The sequence below is a fragment of the Gopherus flavomarginatus genome, chromosome 7 (genome assembly GCF_025201925.1).
Source record: "Gopherus flavomarginatus isolate rGopFla2 chromosome 7, rGopFla2.mat.asm, whole genome shotgun sequence".
In the NCBI taxonomy this organism is placed as follows: domain Eukaryota; kingdom Metazoa; phylum Chordata; order Testudines; family Testudinidae; genus Gopherus; species Gopherus flavomarginatus.
The window spans coordinates 117,466,374-117,487,719 of NC_066623.1; the positions used below are offsets into that span (position 1 = coordinate 117,466,374).

The window sequence follows — 21,346 nt, forward strand, 5'->3', positions numbered from 1 at the left end:
GCTTGGCAGCCCCGCCGCGCCAGCATTGCTGCCGCTGGCTCGGAAGGAGACTGACTCGGGGTCTGTCGCTGCGCCTCAGCCAAGCGAGGGGAGCTGAGGCAGCTGGACGCGGGCTGCTAGCGGTGGTGGGGCACCTGGGCGGGGCGGACGCTGGTCTCCGGCCGGGCTGAGCGCTGGGAGACGATGCAGGGCGCGGAGCTGGACGCTCGGATCCGCTGCAGCGTCACTATCGAGCGGCTGAGCCTGAGCGGCCAGGCCCCGAAGCGCCGGGTGATCCGCGACGCCTCCCTCGCCCTGGGCCGGAACCAGTTCCGGGAGCTGGTGCTGCAAGTGAGCGACGGCAGCGCGCCGCAGAGCTTCGCGCTGCGCGGGGAGGTGCGGCTCTTCACGCGCTTCGTGCGCGACGGGAAAAGTGGCCTGCAGCTGGGCCCCGCGCAAGTGCAGCTGCTGATCGCTAACTGCCCCCCTGACAGCCTCAGGCGCTTCCTCCGGCTGCTGCGCATCAAGCACGAGGCGGCGGGGAAGGGGGCGAAGACCGTCACGGAGCGGGCGCGGCTGCTGTGCAGCCTTCCGCGGACCTTCGACACCATCAGCCCAGTTCAGGCCCGGGACATGCGGCAGGTCTGCCATCAGCGGGTCCACGCGAGCTGCGAGGCGACGCCTGTGAAAGGGCAGGCCCCGAGAGACCGAGGGAACAGCGGTCTGTGGAGCAAGTCGCGGAAAAGAGCCAGGACAGAATCTGCTGAAGCAAGCGATGTAAGAGATCCCCGGGTAGGTAGCGGGTGGAAGACCGCTTTGGGATATAGCTTAGGTAGGAGACTTGCGGGAGGGGGAATTGCTGAGTGCTCTCATGGTTTGGGCAGCGGAGGAGATCCTTTGGCTCAGTGGTATGCCCACATCTTAAATACTGTGTGCAAAGAAAGAAAGCCTGGAGTGCTGAGCGCTGCTCACTCTGCATACAGCGTGCATCGGTAGGTCGGAGGCCATTATCTAGACTAGAAAAATAGGGTGTGTCTAGCAAATACATTGGCTAATATGTGTTTAATTAACGTGCTTTTAAGCACAAGGAACTAGGTAGAGTAGAAAAAAACAGTGGTGTTTAAAAAAAAAATTAGCTGGGTGTGTTCAATGGAAAGGGCCATCCAAAGTGATGCTTAAAAATGTATGTAAAGTATTAACCAGTGAAACTGCAAAATATTTTCCTAATCTAGACAGTATCTGAAAGAAGTCGATTGTTCCATTTCATGTAAATAACACTGACTCTGAACACTAACAATGACAATACATAGCAAAAGATAATATCTTTTTATTGTACCAACTTTCAGCTGGTGAAAGACAAGCTTTTGAGTTACACAGAGTTGCTCTTCTGATCTCTCTCACCACCAGAAGTTGGTCCAATAAAAGGTATTACCTCACTCAGGCCTGGTCTACACTACGAGTTTATATCAAATTTAGCAGCATTACATCGCATTAACCCTGCACCCATCCACACAACAAAGCCCTTTATATCGATATAAAGGCCTCTTAATACCGATATCTGTACTCCTCCCCGACAAGGAGGAGTTGCCATTTCGGATTAGGGTTAGTGTGGCCGCAATTTGACGGTATTGGCCTCTGGGTGTTATCCCACAGTGCACCATTGTGGCTGCTCTGGACAGCAATCTGAACTTGGATGCACTGGCCAGGTAGACAGGAAATGCCCCACGAACTTTTGAATTTCATTTCCTGTTTGCCCAGCGTGGAGCACCAATCAGTACAGGTGACCATGCAGTCCCAGAATCAAAAGAGCTCCAGCATGGACCGTACAGGAGATACTGAAGCAGATCTCTGTATGGGGAGATGAATCTGTTCTATCAGAACTCCGTTCCAAAAGACAAAATGCCAAAGCATTTGAAAAAATCTCTAAGGCTTTGATAGAGGCCACAACAGGGACTCTCAGTGCTGTGTGACACTTAAGGAGCTGAGACAAGCATGACAGAAAGCCGAAGAATCAAATGGATGCTCATGGAGGGAGGGAGGGAGGGGAGACTGAGGACTCTAGCTATCCCACAGTTCCCCCACTCTCCAAAAACCATTTGCATTCTTGGCTGAGGTCCCAGTCCCTGAAGGGTCAAAAACATTGTCATGGGTGGTTCAGGGTATATGTCGTCAGCCCCCGGTGAAAGAGAAGGGAAAAAATTGTTTCTTGCCTATTTTCAACGTCACCATATGTCCACTGGATGCTGCTGGCAGACGCAGTGCTACACAGCAACATTCCTTTCCCTTCCTGATGGCAGAGGGTACAATATGACTGGTATCCGTCATCATCATCATCCCATGAATGCTCCTGGCTGGCCTCAGTGAGGTTAGCTGGGGGGGCACCTCAGCAAAAATGAGAGTGACTCCCGGTCATTCCCTTCTTTAAGCTTTGTCTCCTGGAATATCATAGCAGCTGGAGGCTGCCTCCCCCTCTTTTATCTCTGCTTGCAGATGCAATAAAGTCAGTGTTTCTTATTCATGCATTCTTTATTACTTCATCACACAAATGGAGGGATAACTGCCATGGTAGCCCAGGAGGGGTGAGGGAGGAGGGAAGTAATGGGTGGGGTTGTTGTAGGGACACCCCTTAGAATGGCATGCAGCTCATCATTTTGGTGGGATGTCTGGGGCTCTGACCCGAAGCTGCTGTTTGCCTCTCTGGTTCTTTAATAGACTTGCCTGATATTCTAGGCAGGACTGACTCTCCCTTTAGACAAAACTTAAAGGGAATGACCTGGGGAGTCATTCCCATTTTTGTCCATGCACCCCGGCCAACCTCACCGAGGCCAGCCAGGAGCACCCGTGACAGCAGCAGATAGTACAATATGACTGGTAACCATTTCTGCTAACTTGCAAAGGCAAGGGAATGCTGCTGTGTAGCACTGCAGTACCGCATCTGTCAGCAGCATCCAGATGACATACAGTGAAAGTGAAAAAAGGCTGAATGGGCTCCATGGCTGCCGTGCTATAGAGTTTGCCAGGGCAATCGAGGGAAAAGGGCGCGAAATGATTGTCTGCCATTGCTTTCATGGAAAGAGAATTGACTGACAACATTTAGCCGGAATCACCCATGACGCTGTTTTTGCCCCATCATGTATTGTGATCTCCACTCAGAATTCCAATGGGTGGGGTAGACTGTGGGGAACTATGGGATAGCTACCCACAGTGCAACGCTCTGGAAATCAATGCTAGCCTCCGTACATGGATGCGCACCGCCAAATTAATGTGCTTAGTGTGGCTTTGTGCACTCTACTTTATACAATCAGCTTCCAAATACCGGTTTCTGTTAAATCGGAATAATCCCATGGTGTAAACATACCCACACCTTGTCTTTCTAATATGCTGGAACCAACATAGCTACACCAACACTGCAAATAAATTGCAATGCAATTATTTTACTGGAGCTCATTTTAGCAGTTGAAATTTTGGGTAGAGCAACACCAATTATTTCCTACTCTAATCCCCATGGGGAAAAGGTATACAGGAGAACATTTCCTCCAAAAGTTTAAGGTCCATGAGGCCTGCAGAGTGTGTGCTGCTGTTTTTAAAAAAAAAAAAATAAATAAAAAATTAATTTTGGTTAGTGTACAAGTGACTCCTTCCTTTCAGGCAGCTGACATGCAATGCTCAAAGAAGCTATCTCTGCTAATGCATTCACGGATGAGACTCTCTCAGGAACAGTCCATTGTGCTGAGTGCCGTGCTGAGTGGAAAGAACGTCTTCTTTACAGGCAGTGCTGGTGAGAAACTGCATAGCTGAAGTAAAGCAAGGTTACCCCACATGTCCTAACTGCACTCAGATTAGGGCTGAAAAGCTTTAGTCTGGTATTGTGAGCGCCAAGAAAACTTTGGGCCTATCCAACACTGAAGTTTTAGCAAAAGTTTCACACCCGTGCTCCCACTGGTTCATCTGAGCCTGTGCAGCTGTAATATAGTGAAAGCACTGGCAGCTTCTGTCACTTTGTTAATGTCAGTTTAAATCTACTCAGTGGTTAAAATGCCCTCTTTCCCCCATCTCTATTAGTGCTATCAACATTGGTGCTACACTGATAATAGCACTAATGAGAACTTTTTTTCCTGGGAAAAAAGTCTAATCCAACACAGGATGTGCAGTGGATTTGTTTGCTCTGGCCTTTTAAAAATAGAAGCCATTTGAAGTCTGACTCACAGACCAAGAAGCAGCTCCAATCCTTTATCAATCTGGTCAGTTATTACTGGAGGTTTGTAAAGGGGTTTAGCAACATAGTGTCCTCCCCCAAAACAGACCTTACAAAAAAGGGGAAAACAGATCAGGTGGTATGAACAGAAGTCTGTGAGAAAAGCTTCCAGGACATAAGAGGCTTTGTCTAAAGAACCTGTTTTAGTTAGACCCGGTTTCAGCAAACCCTTTGTGCTTTGGGTTGCCAATCCTCGGACTGGGCCTTGATCTCCCAGTGGCTACTGAGGTCAATCTGGGAGAATTTAGGCCCTTAAAAGTCTGGTCAACAGCGCCATGGGGCTAAGGCAGGCTCCTTACCTGCCCTGGCTTCATGTGGCTCCCAGAAACTGCTGGCAAGTCCCTTTAGCTCCTATGTGCTGAGGTGGCCGGGGCTCTCTGTATGCTGCCCACTCCCCAAGCGCTGCTTGGGAACCGTAGCCGATGGGAGCTGCAGGGGATGTCCCTATAGGCAAGGGCAGTGTGCAGATCAGCCTGTCCGCCCCTGAGTCTAGGAGCCAGACATGCTTCCCAGGAGCTGCCTGAGGTAAGCGCTGCCTGACTGGAGCCTGCACCTCATAGACTCATAGGTCAGAAGGGACCAATCTGATCATCTAGTGTGACCTCCTGCACAAGGCAGGCCACAGAACCCGACCCATCCAATTTTATAACAACCCCTATCCCAGGACCGAGTTATTGAAATCCTCAAAAATGGTTTGAAGACCTCAAGCTGCAGGGAAACCACCAGCAAGCGACCCGTGCCCCACGCTGCAGGGGAAGGCGAAAAACCTCCAGGGCACCTGCCAATCCGCCCTGGAGGAAAATTCCTTCCTGACCCCAAATATGGCGATCAGCTAAACCCTGAGCATGTGGGCAAGAGTCACCAGCCAGCACCCAAGAAGGAATTCTCCGCAGCAACTCAGTACCCATCGCATCCAACATCTCCCCGCAGACCGTTGAGCAGACCTGTGTGGTGGTAATTCAAGATCAATTGCCCAAATTAACGATCCTATCATAACATCCCCTCCATATACTTATCAAGCTTTGTCTTAAAGCCAGGAAAGTCTTTTGCCCCTACTACTTCCCTCGGAAGGCTATTCCAGAACTTCACTCCCCTAATGGTCAGAAACCTTCGTCTAATTTCAAGTCTAAACTTCCTAATATCCAGTTTATACCCATTCGTCCTCGTGCCTACATTAGTACTAAACTTAAATAATTCCTCTCCCTCCCTAACGTTAACCCCCTTGATATATTTATATAGGGCGAGCATATCCCCCCTCAGCCTTCTTTTGGCCAGGCTAAACAAGCCAAGCTCTTTGAGTCTCCTTTCATAAGGCAGTTTTTCCATTCCTCGGATCATCCTCGTAGCCCGTCTCTGAACCTGTTCCAGTTTGAATTCATCCTTCTTGAACATGGGACACCAGAACTGCACACAGTATTCCAGATGGGGTCTCACCAACGCCGTATACAACGGTACTAACACATCCTTATCCTTGCAGGAAATACCCCGCCTGATGCATCCCAAAATCGCATTTGCTTTTTTAACAGCCGTATCACATTGGCGACTCATAGTCATCCTGCTATCAACCAGTACCCCAAGGTCCTTCTCTTCCTCCATCGCTTCCAACTGATGTGCCCCCAACGTATATCCAAAATTCTTATTATTAATTCCTAAATGCATGACCTTGCACTTTTCACTATTGTATTTCATCCTATTTCTATTACTCCAGTTTACAAGGTGGTTCAGATCTTCCTGAATAGTATCCCTGTCCTTCTCCGTGTTAGCAATACCCCCCAGCTTCGTGTCATCCGCAAACTTTATTAGCACATTCCCGCTCTTTGTGCCAAGGTCAGTAATAAAAAGGTTAAATAAGATCGGTCCCAAAACCGATCCTTGAGGGACTCCACTGGTGACCTCCTTCCAGTCCGACAGTTCACCTTTCAATACGACCCTCTGGAGTCTCCCCTTTAACCAGTTTCTTATCCACCTTACAACTTTCATATTCACTCCCAGCTTTTCCAATTTAACTAACAGCTCCGTGTGCGGAACCGTGTCGAACGCCTTACTGAAATCTAGGTAAATTATATCTACCGCATTTCCTTTATCTAAGTAATCCATCACCTTCTCAAAGAAGGAGATCAGACCCTGCACCCTCATCCCCTACTCCAGCACTGAGCCCCTCCTGCACTCAGACTCGCTTACAAAGCCTGCACCCCAATCCCTTGCCCTAGCCTGGTGAGAATGCGTGAGGATGGAGGAGAGTGAGTGACAGATGGAGTAAGCGGGAGTGGGGCCTCACAGAAGGGGGAGGGGGAGGGGCAAGAGTGTTTGGCTTTGTGTGATTAGACAGTTGGCAACCCTATTTGTGCTGTGCACTGATGCTTCTAACACTTGGTTAGGTGTGGTGCTGATGCCGGCTGGGGTGGGAAACAGGAGACCCCCATTGCCTTATTGAGTAACAAACTGACCCCCAATGAACAGAACTATGCTGTCACCAAGCAGGAATGTGATGCCATTCTTTGATCTATTAAACAACTTCAACCTTATTTGTATAATAAGGTTTTGACAGATCATTCCCCTATAATATGGTTACACTGAGCTAAGGGGGCCAATTTCTAGATTATTACGTTGGAACCTAGCTCTATGGGAAATTGACATGGAAAAATAGTCGATATCAAGGGGAAAGAAAATGTATCAGATGCCTTATCCAGAACAGGGGAACCCTGAGCCACATTCAAGAGCATTGGTGGCACCCTTTCCTACACCAGTTTTGTGTTGGCAAGAGCTGGCACCTGGTCTGCCAGTGTCAAACCCCCAAGCTGAGCACTGACAAACTGATTGTTAGAAACCAGTCTGTTTCACCTGTCTGTTAATCTGGTTATGATTGGTATTGAACTTATAACAATGTGTTTACTGTTTAATGCATGAAGCAATTTGTAAGCATTTCATAATATCACATTCTGTTAGTGAGAAATTATATGGTGGTAATTAAAATTTTTGCTTTGAAACTATTAAAAAAAAATTGTGAATCCAGTCAGGAGGGATCATCTTCTTCCCATCAAGAAGGCCTATCAAAACTAAGTGGGCCATTGTGGAACATCACAATACTTAATTGCCCCTTACTCCCATGAAAAGGCTATGTGCAAAAGGGCTTGTCTCGTCTGTTTGAATTGTGGAAGAATGAAATAAAAGTAGTTATCAAAATTTTTCATCTGTCTTGCTGTTTTGGACTCTCACAGGACCAGAACTATGAAACAGAAGCAGAGATGCCCAGTTTTAACCTGCGTTAGCCCTAAAAGACAGAGCTGACAGATTATTACAACTATCACCTTTTTAAACCATAGACTGCAACTCATTTGTGTGTATGTTTTCCTGCTTTAATCTTGCAATAATTCTCTCATTCCTTAATTACTAAATCTTTAAGGCTTAGATAGTTTACTATAGGATTGGATACAAGCATTGTCTTTGGTGTGAGATCTAAGGTACAAATTGACCTGGCATAAGTGACTGGTCCTTTGCGACTGGGGTTAGCCTGAACAGGGCCAGTGCAAGGATGTTTCGTACCCTAGGCGAAACTTCCACCTTGTGCCCTCCTCCGTCCCCGAGCCCCTGCCATGAAGTGCCGCTCCCCACCCTCCACCCTGAGACACCCCACTGCCCCAGCTCACCCCTGCCCTGCCTCCTCTCCAAGCATGCCGTGGCTGCTTCACTTCTCCCGCCTCCCAGGCTTGCAGTGCCATTCAGCTTAGGCGCCGCAAGCCTGGGAGGCGGGAGAAGTGAAGCAGCCATGGCGTGCTCGAGGAGGAGACAGGGAAGGGGTGAGCTGGGGTGGGGAGTTCCCCTGCGTGCCACCTCCCCGCCCCCCTTACTTGCTGCAGGTGGCCCTCCCCGCTCTCCACTGCCCCAGCTCCCTCCTCCTAAATGCCGGCAACGACTAGGGTGGCCAAAGATCCGGCCGCCGTGGTCGCTGCCGAAGAAAATGCCGCCCCCCAAATCCTAGCAGCCTAGGCGACTGCCTAGTTGCCTAAATGGCTGCACCGGCCCTGAACCTGAATATTGTGGTGTGTGTGTGTGTGTGTGTGTGTGTGTGTGTGTGTTTGTAAAATAACCATCTATCACTAAGTCCATCTTGCCTGGGTGGTAAGGTAGACTGGAATGCCCATGGGGACTGTTTGTGACTCCATGGTAAGACTAAAACAACGAGGAGTCCTTGTGGCACCTTAGAGTAACAAATTTTATTTGAGTATAAGCTTTCATGGGCTATAACCCGCTTCATCAGATGCACAGAGGTGAAAAATACAGTAGGCAGCTATAAATATACAGCACATGAAAAGATGAGTTGCCTTACCAAGTGGGGGTCAGTGCTAATGAGGCCAATTCAGTCAGGGTGGATGTGGCCCGTTCCCAACAGTTGACAAGAGGGGGTGAATATCAACAGAGGAAAATTACTACAAAAAGTGGTACAGAAACCTGAGTCTTCATTAATGCGTGCTGGTGTGCCCCTGTCTACAGCAATAGGGAGGCTTAGGAAGGGAGGACGTAGCTAAGCACCTCTTTAGCATGGTGAGGTTCATGCTTAAGGCCCTGTCTTTAAATGTGCCCTGTCTCATGCCTCACATCTTCCCCACCCCCCCCTTTTTTTTTTCAAATTTTGTTAAAGCCATATGGTCTTATAAGGGAGCAGAGATTTTTGGGTTGTTGTCTTATTGCTTGTCAAAGCAGGGCATCACAATCTTACTTGCACCAGTGTTGCCAATTCTTGTGGTTTTTTTAATCACAAGTCTATGTTGTTTTTTGTTTTGTTTGTTTAAATACCCAGCCCCTGAAGTCATGTGATTATGTGAGAATCTCATTTAATTTTAAGTGACGTTTCTGGTTCTCATAGTTGCTGAGCAAAGCATGAAATGAGAAGCCTATAGGTTCTTAAACTAGAAGGCAATTTAAGAGAACTCACTAGTTTTTTTTTTTTTAATCTAGTGGTGTGCTTTTTTTGTTTTAAAGTAATCTCATGATTTTGAGGGCTTGATTAATTTTTAACACTGGGAATTGGCACTGTTGCAACCTATGCGCTCTGTAATGGTTGGTGCAGATGTGCAATGGGTCAAGCCTTTTGTCCAAGTGTAGCTGTGCCTAGTGATGCTTCAGAGTTCCCTTTTGGTATAAGGGAGAAACTTTAAACAAAGACACACATTAAAAAGTGGAATGAGGGAAAGAACAATTCAACTTTAGCAAAAAGTGAAATCTTTTAAATCATCCATGTTGGGGAGAGATTTTGCCAATATAAATGATGACACTAAGATACTCTTATAGCTACCATGGTTTCTCCTCCATGACTGGGTTTCAGTGTGGGGAGTTTATTGCACCCTGAATGGGAGGGGCCAAATAAGATGGAGTTTAGGGTTTATCTAAACAGTCAAACAGAGCCAACCCTTTCCTGACAAGGTTGGTTTTACAATTACTTGAGCTCTATGTAGTTGGGCTGTAATTTTCTTTTGTTCCTAGTGTTTTCGGACATGTGAGGTTTTGAATGAGCAGAATGGAGGGTGGTATTAGGAGGCATTTGTGACTGGAATTCAAACTGCATGTGTTATGGGGATGTCTCTACTGATGTCAGGGGAAAGCCTCTTTCTGAAATAACTTTTATACTCTTCTAAAAGGGACTGGGAAGTCATATCTGCTGAAAAAGATTGTGGGTTCGCTCCCACCAAAGAGCACCTATGCTACAGCCAGCACAGGAGTGGCAGCTTGTCATGTTGGTGGCACCACACTCCATGCCTTTGCAGGTAAGGAAGATAACTTTCTGCTTGAGAACCTTCCCTGGCTTGCTATGCTCTGGGGAAGATGAGTGGAAAGGACCTGGGAACACTTGGCATCTTGGTAAAAAAATGATACTTAATCTGTTCTCTTCTTTCATTAGGTATTGGTTCTGGGAAAGCTCCGCTAGATCAGTGTATTGAGTTGGCTCAAAGAACTGGAGTGCGTCAGCATTGGTTGAGCTGCCAACACTTAATTATTGATGAGATTTCAATGGTGGAGGGCAAGTTTTTTGATAAGCTGGAGGCAGTAGCCAGGTGAGGGTCATGCAGCAAAGAGTCCTTATAACTCCGATAAAGTTCCCTGAATCATAGGTTGCCTTCTCCCATCTGTTGCTGTATTGGGAGGTAAGGTTGCTAATGGCTAGATTAGCTGGGAGGCTCTGGATTATAGAATCATAGAAAGGGACCTCAAGAGGTCATATAGTCCAACCGCCCTGCCCTGAGATAGGACCACATAGGCAGAGACCATCCCTGACAGGTGTTTGTCCAACCTGTTTTTAAAATGAAGGAAATTCCACAACCTTCCTTGAAAGCCTAATTCAGTACTTAACTATTGTTCTAGTTAAAGATTTTCTTAATATCTAATCTAAATCTCTTTGCTGCAGATTAAACTGATTAATCCTTGTCCTAACTTCAACGGACATGGAGAACAATTGAATGCAATCCTCTTTATGGAATCCCTTTATCACATTGAAGTCTGTTATCAGGTCCCGCCTCAGTCTTTATTTCTCAAAACTAAATTTGCCCAGATTTTTTAAACTTTCCTCATAGGTCAGGTTTTCTAAACCTTTTATTATTTTTGTTGCTTTTTTTTGGGCTCTTCAATTTTTCTCCATCTTAACATTACACCCAAAACTGTACTGAGGCCTCCAACTGAAGCCTTAACAGTCACAAGTAGAGCAGGACAATTACCTTTTATGTCTTACATACAACACTCCTCTTAATACACCCCAGAATTAAATTATCCTTTTTCACAATTGCATCACATTGTTGACTCCTATTCAATTTGTGATCCACTATAACCTCCACATCCTTCTCAGCAGTACAACCATCTAGCCAGTTATTCTACATTTTGTAGATGTGTATTTGATTTTTTTTCTTCCTCAGTGTAGTGTATTGCACTTCTTTCTTGTCTTCTGTGTTGATTTCAGACCAATCCTCCAATTTTTCAATGTCATTTTGAATTTTAATCCTGTCCACCAAAGCATTAGCAGCCTCTTTCAGCTTGATGTCATTCACAAATTGTATATCATACGTAAGCAGGGGTGAAAGTGGGCCGGTACAGCATACTGGTAAGAAGCTGTTGCTGGCTCATATGCAGCTGATGTTAAAGTGCTGCCGCAGCAGCTCTTCAGCATCAGTGTCCCTTTCCTGGTCAGCAGGAGGCAGTGGGGGGGCAAAAGGGGCAGCTGTCCCAGGGCTGGTGATTGAAGTGGCCCAGGGTCCAGCTGCTGCAGCAGCAGCCCTGAGCCCTTTTCAGTCGCTGCTGAAGCCCCAGGTGGCACAGGCCAGGTAGCGCGGATGGGCTGGTGGGGGGAGGCTGACCCTCTAGCCTTGTCCCTTCCGTCCAGAGCCTGGCCCCCATAGCAGTAAATGTTTAATATTACTTTCACCCCTGTATGTAAACATACTCTCCATTCCAGCACCTAAGTCATTAATGAAAATATTGAACAGTATTGGATCCTGGAAAGACTCCTGTGGGAGTCCCCCAGATAGATCCACCCAGTTTGACAGTGAACTATTGATAACTACTCTTACAGTAAGGACTTTCAATCAGTTTTGCACCTGCCTTATAGTAATTTTATCTAGACCACATTTCCCTAGTTAACTTATGACAATGTCATGTGGAGATGTACCAAAAGCCTTACTAAAATCAAGATATCCTGTATGTGGGGAAGTTGCATACACTAGGCCAGTAAACCTGTCAAAGAAGTACATTAGGCTGGTTTGATATGGCTTGTTCTTGACAAATCCTCTGTATTGATGAGAACTCCCAACTTTTTTGTCATCAGCAAATTTAATGAGGCTACTTCTACTTTTCATGACAAGGTCATTAATGAAAATAGTAAATTATCATTCCCCTTACAGAGCTGTCAGGAAACGGGATGACCCATTTGGAGGAATTCAGCTGATCATCTGTGGGGACTTCTTACAACTGCCACCAGTCAGCAAAGGCAATGAGGAAACCAAGTTCTGCTTCCAGGTGTGAAGCCATCCCTATCCACTACTTCAGACTTTGTTTGTGGCTGTCTCCTAATGAATTAACAGCTTATTCACAGGCAGAGAGCTGGAGGAGATGCATCCATGTGAACATGGAGCTGACAGAAGTGCGGAGACAGACTGAAAAGAGCTTCATCTCACTCCTGCATACAATCCGCCTGGGCAGGTAAGGAGGAACCTCTTTCCTCCTCCCTATCCTACTTACTCCCACTTCCCAGAGATGGCCCAGTGCAGGGGGGTGTCACTTGGCTACCTCTCCAACATCATCTAAAGGTGGTGTAGCTGGGTAGATGGCTGTTAAGGGGCCTGGACACATCTTTGCCTCACCCACTCCCAAGCCCCACAGCTTCTCAACTCCTCCTACAACTAATGGAAGCAGTAACACCATTGAGCAGGATGCCTGCATTGTGATCACTCAGTCTCTGCTCGAAGGTGTTCATTTTACTTGCCGTGCAGATTGTTGATGGATCTAATGGTCTTGAGACATATGAACAGTATGGTAATGCTGGTATAAAATTAACAAATTAAACCTGATGTTCAATTCCTTGGAACCTAATCCTACACCTGGAATTGTCCTTCCCTGTCTCTGTATAAGGCTGTGTGGGTGATGAGCTGCTCTAGCAGGTGGCAACCATGGGCATTAGGAAATGGGGAGGAGACGGGGTGGAGGGACAAGAATGTGTTTATCACATGCATCCACCTTGTGAATAAATCATCCAAGGGGTAAAAAGTGTTGGTGATATCTCATGAAATCCCATATGGATGCTTTCAATGACACTGGTAACTAACAATGTTATCAATCTCTTATTGTTACATCAGTGCAGCAACTTTGATAGGAGCAGCAGAGTAGATCTAGCAGTCAGCACAGGTCTGGAACAATATAGTGGCTTAAATGTAATGGCCTGTTTACATTTGTGCTCCCACTATGACTAGTCCCAGAGAAGCTCCATTAGAGCAGTGGTGGGAGACATTAAGAACCTTAGTAGGATAGATAAGGCCATTGTGTGTGTGGAGAGCAGGGCTTGTATGAACAAGTTGAAATAACTTGCACTTCCTACCCTGTGGTGGTTGCCCAAGATGTACAATAGATATCACTATTCTTGGCATTTCTCACCTGACATTTCCTGTTGGAGACTTTAAACTTTTTATTCTTTATTAAACTATTATGGTACTTATTTTTCCCCCAATCTCCACCAGGTGCACAGATGAAGTCACCAGGCAGCTGCTGCAAACAGCTACCAACAGGGTTGAGAGAGATGGGATCCTTGCAACTCGTCTCTGCACCCACAAGGATGATGTGGAACTAACAAATGAGAGACGGTTGCAACAGTTACCAGGTAAACACCTGGGGGAAGAAAGAGCTGTTAATTTCAGCAGGAGGAGAAAACACTGTAGATAATCAGTAATGGAGAACTGGCATTGTGGAGCTCAAGCTTCTCTTGTTGCAACCTCTTCCAGCTGGCATTGTGGATATGAGGGGTTACTGTAGGGTCAGACCCACCTAGAGTTTAAAAAAAAACCAAAACATAATTCATACAGGTGGTAATCATACTATGTAAAATTTGCATAAACTATGCCTAACAAATGTCCTATTACACCTTCATATTTCACTCTAACCAGCTGTAGACCCAGTTCAGCCCCTCAATTCATTAATTTCCCCCATTCCTAGTCTCCCCTCCCATCCAATACCTCATGCAGGCCTGGCTGTTCTCAGGAGGTGCAAGTGCACAGCCTGCTGCTTCGGTTTCACTGCTAGTTAAGTGTTTCTTGCCCAGAGAGTCTCCCCCGGTTGTCTGTGGGTGGTCTTGCATTCATCCATTGGCAAAGGCATAAAAGGGAAGAGGCTCTGCCATTATTCTAGCAACTGTCCTGAAGCCAGAGACTTATCAGGAAGGCGGGTGCTGGAATGGGGGTCTACAAGCTGGAGACTCCTGGGACATGCAGGTCTGTTATAGAAACTGCTTCATCTTGGAGCAGAAACTGCCGACTCTAAAGCCTCTCTGTGCTAAATTTCCTTTCATGGTTGCTTTGTTTGTGAGAGGGAAGCAGAGCAAGAAGAGGTGGCCACACTCTTAAAGCTGCAATTGGAGTCTGACTGCTCAGTGCCTGGTCTCCCAGGGCACGTCTGTACTGCAACATAAATCCATGCTTGACCCCAGGATCGAGTCCTCTCACCCCCACTTGCATCTACACTGTAATTGCGCTAATTCAGGGCTCAGACCCAGCATCCCAGAATGCTGTTTGGCTGGAAGGTGCAAGCTCCAGTTAAGCCCCACTTGACTTGGGTCTCAGGAATCAGCCAGAAGTATCCCATAGTTCCATGGGATAACTTCCTTAGTCCTCTCTATCCCAGTAATCTGCAATCTACACTATTAAAAATAGACGTTTTTGTGGGATAGAAAACCATGCCGAAACATGCACCAGAGCGGCCCCAGTAGCAGACCAAAAATGACTGCTCAGCGGGCTAGGTTGGTGGGCTGTTCAACCTTCCTGTAACATGCAGTGCAGGCAGTAAAGTCTTCCCACAGTACACCACGGTCTTGGGGCTAGAGCGGCCATGCTATTTTGTGGGTGGGGGAATAGAACACAAGGGACTCTGGGAGGTGATTACATTGACTTGGGTCTGCAGTGTGCATGCCAGCACCCTAGATTCAAGCACGGGTTAGAAAAGTCTTAACAAAGGATTAAAATACAATGTAGATGCTCCAGCCCAGGGTTCCCTAACATGGGTCAACTGACTTGAGTCCCATTAAGCCTGGGCTTACATTCCAGTGTAGACATACCTTCAGATCCACAAGCTCTGGAAGATGTAAATTGGAGCAGGTGGTAAGAGAGCCACCAGGGGCTTTCTGTTCTTGGAAGCTACTGGAAGAGATTCTTTCTAGGGTATACAAGAGTTGTGTGGAGAGCAGGATTTCTGGGACTAAGAACCCTTCTGGCTCAGTCTGGAGAAACCTGCTGTGTGGAGTAGTGCCAAGTCTTCCCCATATTTAGGGACTTTGTTGTGTGATGATTCTGATAGTACGCCCATGTTTGTATTGCTTCCTTCCTCACCAGGAGAAATGCACTCCTATGAGGCTGTGGATAGCGATCCCATGCTAGTCAAAGCAATTGATGCTCAGTGTCCAGTAAGTCACTGTATTCAGTTGAAACCAGGAGCCCAGGTGAGCATATGCATATTCTATGAGTAATGGCCAACAGAACAGAAGTATTAGAGTCAGTATTTGGGGAAAGAGTTAAAGATAACAGCACAGGGATGTGGACTGGGTGTGAAATGGAAGCACCTCTCAGACCCCAGGCTGTTCTAAACAAACAGTCTATTACATTAATTTATAAGATGTCCTTCACCTTTTCTGCAGTCTGATCCAGGTGGATGAAAGCCACTTGGTTTAAATTCAAAGTCTCAATCTCTTTTTGAAGACTGATTGACCAAGATGACTGCTTCCTCTGTGTCCAATGAAAAAGACTTTGGATGCACAGCACAGAATCACACTAAGTACAGATGGGGTGAGGACCGGAAGAAAAGTAAGCTTAAAGCCACTTTTGTGCTGCCTGGATTCTAGGCTGCTCAGCTCCCAGCATAAATTAGAGCTACACTTCTTATGGACTGTGGCACAGCTTGGAATCCCTGCAGCACCAAGTGCTAAGGCTCTGGCCTCCCATCACCAGTCCACCCTGTACACCAGAGTTTGGGGGTGAGAGGCACCGTAGGCCTGCTTACAATGGCCCAACACTGTCTGGATTGGAGAATTGTTCCCTGGCCACTTTCAGTCTCTTTAAAGTCCCTGTAAGCTGCTGGAGTGTGCGGAGAAATCTTCCCAGAGATCCAAGTTCACTAATATGTGACTTTGGTTGTAGACAGAACTAATTCACAATCTTCCCAGAGCAATTTTACACAGAGTAAAGGGATGATGGGATCTGTGCCCTGTGAGGCTCAACACCTGAGAGCCCTGGAGAGGGAGGAGCTCTAGTATGGTTTCACTGTGAGGTGATTCCATCTACTGTTGCTAGGTCCTACAGAAGCATTAACAGTATCAGCCAATTATTCTAAAGCCTGTGATGTAGGAGCAGAACTGGGGCAAGGCAGGTGAATGAATAGGGCTGTAAGGCAGGGGCACCAAACAAATCTATCCATCTTTCCTTTCCATTTTAGGTGATTCTTACTAAGAACTTGGATGTGTCCCGGGGTCTGGTGAATGGGGCAAGAGGGGTTGTGGTTGAATTTGAAACTGAAGGGAATGGTGAGTATATAATGTTAAGGTTACCAGTTTGGGTTGGATATATTCTGGGAGACTTCATCCCATGACATAATCTGTAATTAAAGATTAATCTTTAATTTCTGGAGACTCCATGACAGTTCTGGAGTGTTGGCAACCCTATATGATGGGCTTATGACTGTTTGCCAGTGGCTGCTGCTAGTCCTACTGCAATTCCTGGGTGGGAGAGTAATCATTTCTGCAACATCAAGTTCTCCCTATCTGTGAGAACCAAGGATCAGGCCAAGCTCCCAGGTATAGCTGCTTAAAGGTTTGCTCTGTGTGTATTTCATTATTCTCTGGCTCTGTATGCTTGTTCTCACCTGGTTTCTGATCAGTGCACTCATGCTCTCTCCTTGCAGCAGTACATCTTTCCAATAGCAAGAACAAATGTAGCTTTTCAGCAATGCAGTGTTCCAACCCTCTACCCACTATTTCCTGTTTCCTCTGCTCTGTTTCTGGCCTGGTAAATAGTTCTGTTCATTCTCCTACTTAAGGGGGCCTTCTCTGAATGCTTAACAGGGTCATAGCATCATAGAATATCAGGGTTGGAAGGGACCGCAGGAGGTCATCTAGTCCAACCCCCTGCTTAAAGTAGGACCAATCCCCAGATAGATTTTTGTCTCCGATCCCTAAATGGCCCCCTCAAACCCAGGGTTGTGAGTTCAGTCCTTAACAGGCCAATGCTCAAACCACTGAACTATTTCCCCCCCACACCCTCCAGCAAGAACCACTGTGCGAGAGGAGCAGCAGAACTGAGTTATTCTTTTATAAATAAAGCCCCAAGGCCCATGGAAGAGTCTGTCTGAAATGGGAAGGGATGGGAAAAGGGGAATTTTAGGCTCCTGCTTCCTGGGAATGCTGGTATCAGAGGGACATTCCTTATTCTGACCTGTTCTTCTCTCTCCCAGGACTGCCCAGAGTGAGGTTTCTTTGTGGGGTCACAGAGGTAATCAGGCTGGAGCGATGGGTCTTCAAAGGTCCATCTGGAATTTATCTGAGTCGTCAACAGTTGCCTCTAAAATTGGCATGGGCCATATCCATCCACAAGAGCCAGGTTAGTGCTTTTATAGAGACTGCCACAGAAAGTATTCTCCTTTATCTTTATGTTCTTAGGGTGCTTGTGCCACTGGCAGCGGGAGAGGGGAGCCCCAGGGCACCTGTGTGGATTGGGGGAATTGGAGGTTTTGGGGGCAGGGTTGCCTAAGGATGCTTGCACTGCTGATGACATGAAGGAAGGAAACTGCCTCCTCTTCCTCCCTTTGCCTTGGTTAAGGTATGTTGGCTCAAAGGGTACTACCATTCACGCACAGTTCTGGAACAGCAGCCAACAGGCCTGAAAACATTGCTCAGTGTCTTGGAGTTAAACCATCTTTTTTTTTCACTCTGTAGGCATGTATTCAACAGTTTGTTACTTTAACTGGAGTTATCAAATGGTTCAGTTTAAACACAGCACTGGATTGATTTAGGTTAAAAATAAAACAAGTTTATTAATAAAAGAAGATTAAGTGAATTCAAATATAAGAGTTAGAAATGGTTACAAGCAAATAAAAGTGAAAACCTACATCTAAAAGTCTAAAACATAATAAAGCAAATTGCTGAAAGTTTTTTCCCTAGTGGTATCCGTCGGGTCAGCTCTAGTTCCCCCTGGAGTGGTGCCCTCATAATGTAGTAGATAGGCACCTGCTGCTAACGAGCAGGAAAGATTAAGGGCAGCAAGGACGCTCCGCCTAAGGCAAAGGAAGCCAGGAAAATGGACCTGTTGGAGGAAAGTATACTCGACGGGAGGGCCTTCAGTTGAGGATCTCCAACCACCAGGCACTGCTAAGCCCCTGTAACTGTTATTCCTGGTCCACTATGCTAAAATTCAAGAAACTCTTGCTATCACTCTAAGAAGAAAACAAGGTTACTTACCTGTAACTGGAGAATCTTTTAGATGTGTGGTCCCTATCTGTGTTACACTGCCCACCCTACTTCCCCTCTGCTGCGGATCGGATAGGTCTGCAGTGGAGAAGGAACTGGAGACACTGGCAACCCGCCACACACTTTAGTGCCTTCAACAAAACCATGAGGCAGTGCAGGGTGTGTGCATGGACCACCAGACAGTACTACTTTCAAAAGCTCCGGCTCCAGGTGCATGCATAAAATCCTCAGTGGAATACAGATAGGGACCCCACATATACAGCTCAAGGTGAGTAACCTCAGTTTCCTTTATTTAGGATAACTTGTCTAACAGCTTTTGTCTAGGCATTGTTGTCTGGTTTTGAACATGTGCTAACAACATCATATAGGAGTAATTCATAACTTCACAGACAATATTGCTGCATACATTTCACCATGATATTCTTGACTAGCAAATTATTAGTTTTCAAATAATACCTCACACAGCCTATTGTGTTAAAAGATTATTCCAATAGTCAGTGTGTAGGGTCACACCATTCTTGTGCCAGCATTAACCCTTAACTTCTCCCCCTCTCTGTTTGCTCTCTCTAAGTACATCAGAGGGATAATGTTATCTCCCCATAGCCTTCATTTTGTTAGGCTAAACATGCCAAGCTCTTTAAATCTCCTCTCATAAGGTAGGTTCTCTATTCCTCTGATCATCCTAGTAACCCTTCACTGCACCTGTTCCAGTTTGAATTAATCTTTCTTAGCCATGGGAGACCAGAATTCTCTGTAGAAGTGTCTAAGAGGAAGTTAGAAGAGGGACTAAGGACAATCCTGCTCCATTTCACCTAAATGTCCCCAGGAAGTCCTTTTTCAACCCCATTGATCTACTTCCTGCCAAGTTCATAGAGAAGTTCCCTTTGCATTGGGAAGGGCTAGATATTAATAGGAGCAGTATTTTCCTGACACTCATACAACGGTTCTTCACGATATTGGTGATGGGAGTGATGTGTGCGATGGCTTTTGTGTTGCGAGCTCACTTGCTTTTATCTGTGTCTTTCATGCACTAGGGCATGTCATTAGACTGTGTGGAGCTCTCCCTGTCTCGTGTCTTTGAAAGTGGTCAGGCTTATGTAGCCCTTTCCCGAGCCCGTAGCCTTGAGGGCCTCCGGGTTTTGGATTTTGATCCCAATGTTGTGAGAGCCAATCCGTACGTGCTACAGTTCTACAATCACTTACAGAAAGAACAACTTCTATCTCAGGTAAATTCAGCAACTGAGGATCTCAGCCTGTCACAAGGAGGGACAGGCACTGAAACTCAGAATCTGAACAGTCCCTCCAAAAAGCAGAGGAGCAGCAGGTAGTGATGGGAGGGACAGGATTGTGGAAAGGCAGGAAAGAATAGACGGGGGAAGCATGTGATAGAAGAGAGATGTTTAGCACTATGGACGAAAGAAGGATGTTTCATCTATGATGAGTCATATTCAGATTAGAACCCACTAACTGATCCACTGCACAGAATGGAGATGAGTTCCCTAGGCCCAATTCTTCCCCTTCCATAGAAGGACTAAATGAGAAATGATTCACTGGAAATCTGTTTTTCCCCTAGGCTTCTCTACACAGATGCACTGAAGCAGAGGAGAAGGAGAACTGGAAATCTAGCTGAGGATACCATGAGACGCAAGCAGACTGTTCTGGTTTCAGCAGGCCAGCTGTTGTGCACATCTTATACCACTGGTGAAATTTTGCTTTGTTGGCTCAAAGGGCACACCTGCCCACTGTGAAAACACTAGATGTTCAGGCAGTTAACTTTTTTTGGGGGAAATTCTACCTCTGCTTACGTTCTTTTGGTTTAGGGTTGAGGATAGCCTCACACCCTGGCCCCTCTACACAAGTATGCATACATCAGGAAATGTGGGACTTGTCCTTGGCAACCTAGAGGAGAAATGAGATGTGGCTCTTCCACTTCTTCCCCTGAACTTAAGCCTACTAGCTGTGGCTGTCATCACACAGAAAGGGTACTGAAGAGCAATTGGAATGCTGGTGCTACAAGTATGCTGTCTCCAGCTGACGAAGTGCTAACAATCAGGATGTCTCTCTGCAGGTCAAGTAAGGTGCACCCTGACTTTAGAACCATCGTATGATATCTGTGTGTCACTAGTTGATGTAGAGAGGGTTCACTAGTTGTAGTGCTGGGTGAAATTATGTAGAGTTATAAACTGTCCTCTTAATTTTGCTGGTACTTCATGACAATAAAAGAATGTACCTACTGCAATCTGTCATAGCAAGTACTAGAAGTAGGGGTAGAGGGGATTATGGGTATGTCATGAATTCACAGGCTATGGGTATTACCCAGCCTTCAGTTTCCTAGGAGTATTTCCTTAGTTTACTGGAACCCAAGGATCCACCATTTTCTACAAAGGCAGGCTCAGGGACTCCAAGGCTGAGTTTACAGGCTCCAGAAACTCCTATTTCTCTCCTGGGCTCGCTGCAGCATGTCAAGCTGAAGTCCAACTCTGAGACAGACTTCACCATAGAGAGCAATGCTCTCTAGTAAGTATTTGCAGTGAGACTGTACAGCCTTTTGAAAGCAAAGTAACATTTTAGTCACCTGGAATGCACCATCATTATTATGTTGGTAAATGGGAGAAAATGACTTAAGGCTTGTTCTTCTTCAAGTGCTTGCTCATGTCGCTTCTCTGCCAGGTGTATTTGTTTGCCACATGCATGGGTGCCAGAATTTTTCTCCTGGGGTAGCCATAGAGCCGCGCTCTGCTGCTGTCTAGAGTTGCATGCATATGCACTAGTATAAGTTCCTTCTTACCACCAATGATGGTGCTGGAACGGCCTCATGCTCTAGCAAATTGTTCTTATCGGAGGGTTTTCTGTTGCTTTTTATTAATGTATATAGTTTTATTTATAGATGGTGTAGTTTAGTAGTAGTTTTAATAGTT

The 21,346-nt window shown here is 46.2% G+C and overlaps 1 protein-coding gene across 1 annotated transcript; it reads left to right on the forward strand.

Moving 5' to 3' along the window:
- Positions 1-158: 158 nt before the first annotated feature.
- Positions 159-20,723, forward strand: PIF1 (PIF1 5'-to-3' DNA helicase). Its single transcript, XM_050963553.1, has 12 exons — positions 159-771; positions 3,628-3,757; positions 9,871-9,996; positions 10,131-10,284; positions 12,118-12,232; positions 12,309-12,415; positions 13,447-13,586; positions 15,307-15,413; positions 16,403-16,490; positions 17,417-17,562; positions 19,463-19,654; positions 20,002-20,723. The coding sequence occupies exons 1-12, from the start codon at positions 184-186 to the stop codon at positions 20,056-20,058; spliced, it is 1,950 nt and encodes a 649-aa protein (XP_050819510.1). The 5' UTR covers positions 159-183; the 3' UTR covers positions 20,059-20,723.
- The last annotated feature ends 623 nt before the right edge of the window (positions 20,724-21,346 follow it).